The sequence below is a fragment of the Suncus etruscus genome, chromosome 15 (genome assembly GCF_024139225.1).
Source record: "Suncus etruscus isolate mSunEtr1 chromosome 15, mSunEtr1.pri.cur, whole genome shotgun sequence".
Lineage (NCBI taxonomy): Eukaryota > Metazoa > Chordata > Mammalia > Eulipotyphla > Soricidae > Suncus > Suncus etruscus.
The window spans coordinates 89,858,646-89,869,487 of NC_064862.1; the positions used below are offsets into that span (position 1 = coordinate 89,858,646).

Sequence of the window (10,842 nt, forward strand, 5' to 3'; positions counted from 1 at the left end):
CCATATGGGACGCCGGGGGATCGAACCACGGTCCTTCCTTGGCTAGCGCTTGAAAGGCAGACACCTTACCTCTAGCGCCACCTCGCCGGCCCCTCCTCTGTTGCTTTCTCTGGTTGAATAGAGTTGCACTAATTTGAAGGGTTTGGGCTCTCGGTGTCCTGCTCTGGGAAATCTAAGAGGAGGGGAAGATCTGGTAGGCCAAATCCTAAGAAGGGCCTGTGGGTGACTTTTTTTTAAATTACTATTATTATTTTGTTTTGTTTTTGGGCCACACCCAGTGATGCTCAGGGGTTACTCCTGAGCATAGGTTACTCCTATGCACTCAGAAATCGCTCCTGGTTTGGGGGACCATATGGGATGCCTGGGATCAAACCATGGTCTGTCCTAAGTCAGCCGCGTGCAAGGTAAACGCCCACCCTATCGCTTGCACCACTGTTACATATATATATTTGGGGTCACACCCAGTGCCGCTCAGGGGTTTCTCCTTACTCTGCGCTCCTGGAAGGCTTGGGAAACCATATGGGATGCCAGAGATTGAACCTGGGACGGTCCACGTGCAAGGCAAACGCCCTACTGCTGTGCTATCACTCAGGCCTGTGACTTTATTATTTCTTACAATTTATTTGGGCCACACCCAAGGACGCTCGAGGTTGCTCCTGGCTCTGTGTTCAGAAATGACTCCTGCAAGCTCGGGTACCATATGGGGATGCTGAGGATCGAACCCAGATTGGCTGGGTGCAAGGGGCCTACCCGCTGTACTATAGCTTCGGCCCCTTTGGTGACTTTTTGGGGGGAGGGCACACCGGTGACATTCGGGTTACTCCTGGCTATGCGCTCAGAAATCGCTCCGGGCGAGGGGAACTATATGGGAAGCCGGGAATCGAGCTCAGGTCAGGCTACGTTCAAGGCAAATGCCCTACCGATGTGCTATCGCTCTGGCCCCCGACCGTTTTTATGAGAGGGTTGGATTTTGGGTCACACCCGGCAGCACTCAGGGATTCCTCCTGGCTCTGCGCTCAGAGATCGCTCCTGGCAGGCTCAAGGGGGGGACCATATGGGATGCCGGGATTCGAACCACCGTCCTTCTGCATGCAAGACAAACGCTTTACCTCCATGCTATCTCTCTGGCCCCTTTTATTTTTCTTTTAAAATTTAAATGTTTATTTTGGGCCACACCTGGATGTGCTCAGGGGTCACTCATGATAGGGCTTAGATTGATGCGGGGAGTCGAACCCGGGTCCCCAGTGAGTAAGACAAAAAAACCTACTCCAGTACAATCGCTGAGGCCTCAAGGCACTGATTTGAAACGAAAACAAACAAGAGAGAGAAAGCAGCGGGTAAGGAGTTTACCCAGCCTGCGGCCGACCTGGTTAGACTCCTCGGCCTTGCCTGTGGTCCCCAAATATCCCCTGGGGTGATACCCGAGCACCACAGGAAATGCCTCGCCCGCAGAGAAAAACAAAACAAAACAAAACAAAACAAAACACAAGAGCAGAAACCAACCAACCAACCCAGTCCCAAAGAACCCGCCGGGATCTAGGAGCCGAAGTGGGAGCGGTCTTATGCCTCATGGGCGGAGCCTATCCCTAAAGCGTGGTTCTTATTGGCCACATTTCCTTAAGCACCGCCCCATACCCCGACGTGGGCGGGTCCTTCGCCATCCTGGAAGCTCATTGGCTGGACGGGAAAGCGCGCCCGTTGGTGATTGGCTAGATTTCCGTAGAGGGGAAAGGAAATGCTATGGAGGGCGCTTCGTGCTGAAGAGGAAAGATGGGGTTCCTGCGGTAGTTTTGGGGGCGAGAAAGCGGGACACTCGGGGCCGCTATCCCCATGCTCTACACTTCTGCCCGTGAGCGCTCGGCTTTCCGCGGACCCATCGAGGGGGCGGCCATGATGGCCATGATGGAAACGGCGGCGTCGCGTATGTGACGTCATCGCCAGGCGCCGCGCGCAGGCGCAGTGGGCCGTGACCTCTCGGCGTGGGGCCCAGGGCCGCGATGCTGCAGCTGGTCCGCAGCACGGCGCGGGGCTACCTGCGGCCCGCGGGCGGCTTATTACAGGGCCTGAGCTCGCTGCCTCCAGGTGCAGTGGGGCCGGCTGGGCAGGCTGAGCCGGAGGCGAGCCCTGATGGTGAGATTGTGGGGTTCGCACTCGTTGGGGGCGCGGATCGGAGCTGTGATCCTGCATCTCGACATCCTGACTCTGACCCTTGACCTATGACCTCTGCTTGCCCCAGGTCTGCAGGCCCCCCCGGTGCTGCGCAAATGCGACTTTCCCGTCCCCCCACATCGGCGCCCCGTGCAGGCCTGGGTGGAATCCCTGAAGGGCTTCGATCAGGAGCGCGTGGGCTTGGCCGAGCTGCACCCCGATGTTTTCTCCGTGCCTCCCAGGTACATGGGTGGGAAGCCGTCGGTGGGCGCTGGGAGAACCAGGAGGAGGGTTCTGGGGGCGGGGGGGAACCCTGATTTGTTTACCTGGGAGGAGATCTGGGCTGCTCGAACCTCGATTCCATCATGGACGGGTCACCGGGACGCGGTTTTCCAAAACTGCTGCGGATTTGTGTGAAGTGAGGGACTGAGAAGTGACATCTTGGCCCAGGAGGGAGAAACGTTTTAAGAAATGTTTCTAAAGCTTACTGGAATGGAGCTAGCGAGGCTGAGGAGATTAGCTCAGCTGTCAAGAGAGAGAATTCTTTGCATATCTCCAGCTCTGGGACTTTCCAGTCAGTAGTTTAAAAAAACAAATCCATCTGGCTGCTAATGGCTTTTGTTGGAAGCAGCGTTAACAAATACTTCTTGTGCCTCGCATGGTCTATCTAGCATGGTCTGGTAAGAGTTTTTATGGTTTGTTCTTGGGCCACATCCAGTCAGCAATGTTCAGGCTTATTACTGGCAGGAATTGGAGGACCAGATGGAGCACTTGGAATGGAACCTGGATAGCTCACATACCAGCAAGAGCCCTGCCCGCTGTACTATCTGCCCCTCCACTTGCATTTTATTTTACTGTATTTTGCTGTGCCGGGGATCCAACCCAAGACCTCGCATATGCAAGGCAAGAGTTGCACCACCTCTGCTGAGTCTCATCCTATCCCTGGCTTAATGTGCCCTGCAAGCCTCTTAGCTATGGACTGCCAGCTGGGCAGATGACCCCCCCAAAACCATGTCCAGTACCTGTAATGTGTGGTACATGTGTGATGTCAGTTTCGGGGCTGCAGGCTGGAAAGATTTGACAAGTGTGAGGGCATGCAGCCCACCCTGGCATGATCCTCAGCATCTCATAGGGTACCCTGAACACTGCCAGATGTGACCCAAAACATTTAGGAGTTGGCTCACAAGTCTGGCATGTGTTTCACATATAGGAGCCCTGTGTTTCACCCCCAGGACTAGAGCTCCCCCAATATCAAAGCAGTAGAGTAGGGAATGGAGAGATAGGACAGCAGGGAGGGTGCTTGCCTTGAATTCGGCCAAAATGGGCTTGATCCCCAGCATCCTATATACGATCAATAAGGGCTACCAAGGGTTCCTGAATGCAGAGCCAGGAATAAGCCTTGAGCATGGTTTCCCCTCCCCCCCAAATAAGCAAAACCAGCCCAATTGAGACTTGGGTTCAGTTATCCACCTCTTTGTGAGTTGGAACCTAAGATGTGTTGTGGGTAGTGTGAGTTCTGGCCAGGGTTGGGCTCAGAGCAGGTGGGTTTAGACAGGGCGGATGGTGGAGTCCGCTCTAAGTAAAGAGAGGCCAGGCTATGAGCCTGAAGAAGAAGGAAGAGGGGCAGCACTCAATTTTGGGGGTTCTAGGGGGTACCTCTTGGCTGGGTTGGACTGAGAAGGAATTGTCACAGAGAAAATTTACAGTAAATTTGGTGAATATGGTTCCCAGAGGCAGGTGTCCAGGGAAGGCAGCGGATTAGGGAGCTGGAGGAGGCATCCAGACAGAGGAGACCCCCAGATTTTATTTCCTCCACCCCCAGGCTGGACATTCTGCACCAGGTGGCTATTTGGCAGAAGAACTTCAAGAGAATTGTAAGTGCTGGGCCAGGTTGAGAACTACAGCACAGTAGGAAGTACATTTGACCTGGGTTCGATTCTCAGCATCCCATAGGGTCTCTCCTCAAGCCGTCAGGAATAAATATTTTCTGATCACAGAATCAGGACTCAGCTCCGAGTACTGCCCGGTGGCTCAAAAACAAGAATCCATGGGGCTCTGGGGGAAGAGATGGGGGAAGGAGACCCCTTAGGGCCCTACACCACCATGTTCCTGGCCCAGCCCTCCTGGACTACAGTGACCCTACCTTGCCTCACACCCATAGAGCTATGCCAAGACCAAGACACGGGCCGAGGTGCGGGGCGGTGGCCGGAAGCCTTGGCCGCAGAAGGGCAGCGGGCGAGCACGGCATGGTAGCATCCGGTCTCCCATCTGGCGAGGAGGTGAGTGGGGTGGGGTTCTGGGTCTCCAGTGAGAGATCCTCCCCACCCCCAATGCCCATATCCCCTTTTGCAGCCAGTTTTGACCTGGTTCTCCAAGGGCTGCAGCAACACCCAGACCTCCTCCAGGAAGCCCTCCTTCCCTAGTACAGCAGGGAGGTCGTTTGCCTTGCACGCAACTGGCCCCAGCATCTCATAGGGCTCCCCGAGCACTGCCAGGAGTAAATCCTGAGCATGGCCGGGTGTGGGCCCCCCCCCAAAAGAAGTCAGTGTGTTAGGGCTAGAGCAATAGCAAAGTGAGAAGAGCACTTGCCTTGCACATGACCGAACCTTGTTCGATCCCCAGCATCCCCCATATAGTCCCTTGAGCACCGCCAGGAAGTAATGCCTGAGCGTAGAGCCAGGAGTAACCCCTGAGCACCGCTGGGTGTGGTGACCCAAACCTCCTCTGAGAAAATCAGGGTTCTGGGAGCAAATCCCACAAATGTGGGGGTGCTGTGGGGCAGAGGAACCTGAGGGTTTGACTCTCTGGGTATCAGCATACCTCCCATCCCCAATTGCTGCTCTGGAACCAGCCCTGGGTGCTCTGCAGCCTGTTCCTCCCCGTGCAATTTCCAGAGGGTGACCCTGTACTTTGCAACCACCCACACCCCGGTTCTATGCTTGCAGGCGGAGTGGCCCATGGCCCGCGGGGCCCCACGAGCTACTATTACATGCTGCCCATGAAGGTTCGGGTGCGGGGCCTCACCGTGGCGCTGACGGTCAAGCTGACCCAGGTATTGCCTGCCACACCCACCACCTTAGCCCCCAGGTATTGGCGCCCTGGGATGCTCAGACCGGCCTTTTTTCCAACACCCCCAACCCAGGATAATCTGCACATCGTGGATTCCCTGGATTTGCCCACGGCCGACCCCCAATATCTTACAGAGCTGGCACGCTACCGCCGCTGGGGAGATTCGGTGCTCCTGGTGGACATGTGAGGGCGCCCCTCGGGGCTGGAGGGCTCAGGGGTGTGCGGAGGGGGAGCAAGAAGTGCAGGGTGGCATATATGTGGGCACTCACCTGGGGGTGGGGGCATTGCAGGGAGTATGAAGACACCCCGCAGAACATGGTGGAGGCCGCCTCAAGGCTCAAGACCTTCACACTGGTGCCCGCGGTCGGTGAGCCAAGCCCCCCTCCCCATCCCACTCCATTTTACCCCCAGATTCCAAACTTGCCTTATAAATTCTGCAGCTCCCCCAGGAGGCCGCCAGGGGGCACCGTGGAGCCAGGCTAGGAATTGCCTGGGAGCAGGTCTGGGTAGACCAGATGTCTGGAGGATGAAACCCAAAGGTGAGGAGGGTCTGGTGCCTTCTAACTTCCTGCTCCCTGCAGGCCTGAATGTGCACAGCATGCTGAAGCACCAGACACTGGTCCTCACGCTGCCCGCGCTCGCCCACCTGGAGGAGAAACTGCTGTGGCAGGACTCACGCTACGCCCCACTCTACCCCTTCCACCTGCCCTACCGTGACTTCCCCCGTGCCAGTGCATAGCAGCAGCACCCCAACTCCTGCCACATATCCATACTGGAGACTTGAGCAGGCAGCACCCCTCAGCCCCATCCTCCCAAGAGTCAGACAGCCTGGCCGTCTCCTGCACCCGTGAGAATGCATCTGGCTTCCAAAGAGGCAAAAAAAATGGATGCATCTGGCAGGGCTGAGACTCCCCCCCCCCTTACCCTGGGCTCCATCCCGGCCCTGCAAACCAGGAAAACAGCAAAGCACGTGCACCCTGTATCTCTCGTGCAGATTGGGCGCTTTCACCTCAGGGACCACCTCTGTGCTGTTCCCACCTTCCTGCCCCCCAAGAGGCAGACCCTGGGGTTGCAGAGCTGCGGCTTATGGGCGGTCCCGGGTTGGCTCCGGGCACTAGGTGATATTCTTGAATAAATACACCTGTGCGCCCTGCCCTGGTGAAGTAGGCAGGTGGGAATGTGCAAATAAACACTTTTTAAAAAAATTTTTTAAAAATCTACCAAAGAGGGGAGGGGGAAAGAAAAATCTACCAAAGCATCAAGGTGCTGAGACATTTTCAGATGGTTTACAGATGATGTGACTATTACCAGAAACCCTATGATTCAGCAGCTTGCTAACGTGACTGAAACTGAAAGGAGAAAAAAAATTTTTTTTATTGGGTGTGCTAAGGAGATGGGGTGGGGAGGAAAGGAGGGAAGGAGGCAGTTGAGGAGGGTTGTAAACCACAGCACCTAAACTTTAAGGGAGGGCTGGAGCAATAGAGCACAGAGACCGCTTGCCTTGCAGATGACCCACCTGAGTTTGATCCTTGGCATTCCATATGATCTCCCGGTCCTGCTGAACGGTAGGAAGGATGCTTGTCTTGCACACTGCCAACCCGGGTTCGATCTCCATCCTATAATGTCCCCTGAGCACCATCAGGAGTGATCCCAGAGTATGAACAGGTTTGATGCCATCCCAAACTAGAAAAGTACGGTTTGATGGGGCTGGAGACATAGCATGGAGGTAGTGGCATTTGCCTTTCACGCTGAAGGACGGTGGTTCGAATCCTGGCTTCCCATATGATCCCCAGAGCCTGCCAGGAGCGATTTCTGAGCATAGAGCCAGGAGGAGCCCCTGAGCGCTGCCGGCTGTGACCCAACCCCCCCCCCCCCCCCCAAAAAAAAAAAAAGTATGGTTTGAGTCTTCAAACTCAAAAATTTCCCACCTGAGTGTTGGGGCCAGCTCGGGGTGTTGCTCCCCCAAAAGTGCATTTTTGCAGTAGTACAAGTGTCAAGGAATTCAGATTGGGCTGGGCCAACCCCACCCCAGAGGCCAGACAGTTGGAAATGCCTGTGGAATGACTGCCCAGCACTTGGCAGCTTCTTGAACAGCCTCTAGGGAAATCTTAGGAAGCTTGTGTCCCCCATTCCCCAAAGGGAGTGGAGGAAGGAAAATAAAAGGTATTTGGAGAAAGGAAGATCTTGAGTTTGGGCTAGAGGGGCGCAAAGACACCTGGAAGAAGGTCAACTGCAGTGGCCTGGGGTCAGAGTGATAGCAAGGCCATAGGTGTTTGCTTTGCATGCGGATGACCAGGGTTCCCTCAAGTACCACCAGGAGTGATATCTCCCCCCCTCAAAAAATGGTGAATGGCTGGGAGGTGGCAAAGGGACTGAAGTATGGGCTTTACATGCAAGGGTCCCTAGTGATGATTTCTTTGGGGGGCTCACATTGATGCTCCGGACTCTGCGTTCTGGGATCACTCCTGGTGCTGCTTGGGGGGAACCTTATGGGATACTGGGGATTGAATCCAGGTTGGCCACCTGCTCTCCCCGTTGTCTTATCATTCCACGCCCATGGGGGATTTCAACAGAAGTTGGTCACAGACCTGGGGGTGGAGCCTAGTTTATCAGGTAGGAGGCCCCAAGTTCCATTGTTCCATCCCCAACACTGCCCTAGGAAAGTGATTATCTAGTAGTGGGGAGGGCTGGGGTGTGTGGGAACCATATGGTGTTGCCGGTGAAATTGAACCCAGGTTGGCCACATGCAAAAGCAAGCACCTTCTTAACCCACTGTTTACTGTCTATCTCTAGCCCCCCAGATGTAGAGGCTCTTGATCTTATGTTCCCCCTTCTAGTATCCCTGCAGGCCCTCCCCTGGCCTCCTCAAAACAAACCACTTCGGGCCGGGCGGTGGCGCTGGAGGTAAGGTGCCTGCCTTGCCTGCGCTAGCCTAGGACGGACCGCGGTTCGATCCCCCGGCGTCCCATATGGTCCCCCAAGAAGCCAGGAGCAACTTCTGAGCGCATAGCCAGGAGTAACCCCTGAGCGTCACAGGGTGTGGCCCAAAAACAAAAAACAAAAACAAAAAAAAAAAAAAAACAAACCACTTCAAAAAATAGATGGGAATGCCCAGGGCTTGTGGTTGCTCGTTGGCTGCTTGTGGCCAGGATTGGGGTTCTGTACAAGGCTGCAGCGGCTCCTGTCTGTGCCACTGAGACTCCCTGGCACCCTGGAGGAAGCTGTGCCCTTCCTGGCAGCGGCAATGAATCTGCTTCCCCTTCCTTCAGAAAACAGAGGTGAGAGCCCAGCGCTACGAGCCACATCCACCTCTCAGAAGGGGCCCTTTGTTTCGCTTCTCCCATCCAGGAACTCAGAACAGGCAGAAGGGTCATCCTTGGCCCTGCCCTTGGCCCCCTATCTGAGGTGGGGGTGTCCAACCAGCTTTGCAGACGGCCAGTCATTCCCCACTCATGAACTGGCTCCCTCCAGGCTTCAAGTCAGTTTGTCTGGCTTGGGGCAGTCACATCCCCTTGAGGTGAGGCCCTGCAGCTGCCCCCACAATACCCTCAGAGTTCTGCATGAACCAGGATGTATGGAATGGCCCTGTAGTGTTTCCTGTTGCTTGCAAGCTTGAGGCCCTGAGTTTGATCCCCAGCGCCACTTACACATGCCCAGGCCATGCACGGCTTCCTCCATCTGAGGTTCCTGGAGCTGGAACAGAGCAGGTGATCTTAGGCGCGCGCGCGCGCGCGTGTGTGTGTGTGCGCGTGCGTGTGTGTGTACACGAATGTGCATATTGCAACCCAGCAAACGAGCACAAGGGCTGGGGTGATATGTAGTGGGGAAGAACTTGGCCTTGCAACAGCTGACCTGGGTTCGATCGATCCCTGGCATCCCATAGGGTTGCCTGCGTCTGCCAGAAGTAACTTTTGAGCGCCACCACCGCTGGGTGTAGTTCAAAAACTGTGCCAAGCCACACAGGGCTCCTACCTATCCCAGGACCTTTGCACATTCACACTCTGATTATGGGCTCAAAGTTTCCTCAGTTTCCTTCCCAGAAGGATTGCTTCAGGGACCGAGCGATAGGCCACTTGCTTTGCACGCAGCTGAGCCCCGGTTCAGTCTCCAGGATCCCCTAGGGTCCCGAGTCCACCAGGAGCAGAGCCCAGTGTCAGTTCTGAGCACCTCCCTGACATTTATCCAAGTCTTGGATTTTTTTTTTTCTCCTGCGCACGACCTGAAATTCTCCAGCAGTTTGGTCTCTTGTCTATTGGCCCCGCCAAAAAATAAATCTCTGTTAGGAGGAAGGGTTCGGGAATGGTGGGAGGCCTTCCTTCAGCGTTGCACGGGGCAGAACAAACTCAGGTGCTCCCCTCGGGAGTATCGAGGAGGACGAACTTCTGGGGCAACTGCAAGTCCGGGCGGCAGCCGCGTGGGGGCGCTGGCACCGCGCGCACCGGGAATCGGGGACCAACCGAGACCCAACCGAAGGTGCCCAAAATTCAGCCAAAAGGGACCCCCAAAATGACCCCCAGCCGCAGGACTTTCCCAGCGCCATGCCGGCGCCGTGGCACCTGGAATCTCCCATGCTACGCGTTGTCCCTGTCCCGGAGACTCTGAGCCCCTCTGAAGTCCCGCGCCCCATCCTGAAAGATCCCCCTTTGGAAATTCCTCAGCCACGCTCCGAGGGAGGCGAGGAACGCGTTGGGGGGGCTGGTAAGGGAGTGACCCGCAGCCCTGGCCAGGCCCAGAGGAAAGGCCGGCCCGTCCCCAAGGCCCCCCACCTTCCCCGTCTGCTGCGCGACCTCCCTGGCCCCTGGGCCTCTCCATGGCGACGCGGCGCGCGCCCCACAACAGGAAACATTTGGCGGCTCCGCTGGGGCGATCCATGACCTCGGGGTCCCCCGCCTCCAATCAGTGAATCAGTGGGCGACGGATGGAGACCTGGAGTCCGTCGTGGGGCGCCTGGACACGCGGCGCAACCCTTTCCAGCTCCACCCGGAGCACGCGCACCCTAAATCTTTGCGCCCCGGGTTGGATGCCAGGAGTCCAGCGGGGAGGTTGGAATCCGGCGGAGTCGCACCCCCTAACTTCGTCCCAGTCCCTCTCCCAGCTCCATGGTTCCTGCTCAAAGCCAGTATTAGTCAAAACCCTCACCCCCGCATCTGTCCCTCTCCAGCCCCCTCCCCCAACTCCGAGTTGCCTCAGTTTCCCCAAGGGGTCATGGGAACCGAACCTGAGCGGTTCGCAACGTGTGTCAGGGTCACGCCGTTTCCTTCCTTATTTAGGAACCCAAGACGCCCCCACGACTTCGGTGGAAAGGGGAAGCGAAGCGAGGCCTAAAAAGGGGGTGCGTAAAGGGGGGCACCCCGAGTCGATGCATGGCGGGGGGGGGTGCCCTACATGCGCATTTGCACTCCTGGGTGCTCCTCCAGCTGTCTGAACCCGCTTCCAAGGGCTTCTCGACGAGAGGGGCGGCCAGATGCTCAAGGATCTGCCCCCTTGGGGGAGGAGGGGCGCACTCGGGGTGGAGAGCCTTTGCGCTTGGAGATGGGGGGGCTCGACTAATTTGGAGAGGTGGTGAGCACCGCTCGATTCAAGCCCCGGGCCAGCTTCTTCTAGCTAGGCGGACCCCTTAGGTCT

General features: G+C 56.5%; 1 protein-coding gene across 1 annotated transcript; it reads left to right on the forward strand.

Annotated features, from left to right (window-relative positions):
• Nucleotides 1-1,953: 1,953 nt before the first annotated feature.
• On the forward strand, nucleotides 1,954-6,108 carry MRPL4 (mitochondrial ribosomal protein L4). Its single transcript, XM_049788455.1, has 8 exons — nucleotides 1,954-2,130; nucleotides 2,237-2,390; nucleotides 3,971-4,022; nucleotides 4,310-4,427; nucleotides 5,094-5,200; nucleotides 5,291-5,400; nucleotides 5,508-5,584; nucleotides 5,799-6,108. Exons 1-8 carry the CDS (start codon nucleotides 1,998-2,000, stop codon nucleotides 5,954-5,956), a joined length of 909 nt encoding a protein of 302 aa, XP_049644412.1. The 5' UTR covers nucleotides 1,954-1,997; the 3' UTR covers nucleotides 5,957-6,108.
• The last annotated feature ends 4,734 nt before the right edge of the window (nucleotides 6,109-10,842 follow it).

Bases quoted from the DNA above. Each gene is read 5' to 3' on its own strand.
- MRPL4 (XM_049788455.1), top strand. From the start codon at position 1,998: ATGCTGCAGCTGGTCCGCAGCACGGCGCGGGGCTACCTGCGGCCCGCG. The intron at 2,391-3,970 runs GTACATGGGTGG...CTCCACCCCCAG, and splicing joins GTTTTCTCCGTGCCTCCCAG to GCTGGACATTCTGCACCAGG. The intron at 5,201-5,290 runs GTATTGCCTGCC...CCCCCAACCCAG, and splicing joins TGACGGTCAAGCTGACCCAG to GATAATCTGCACATCGTGGA.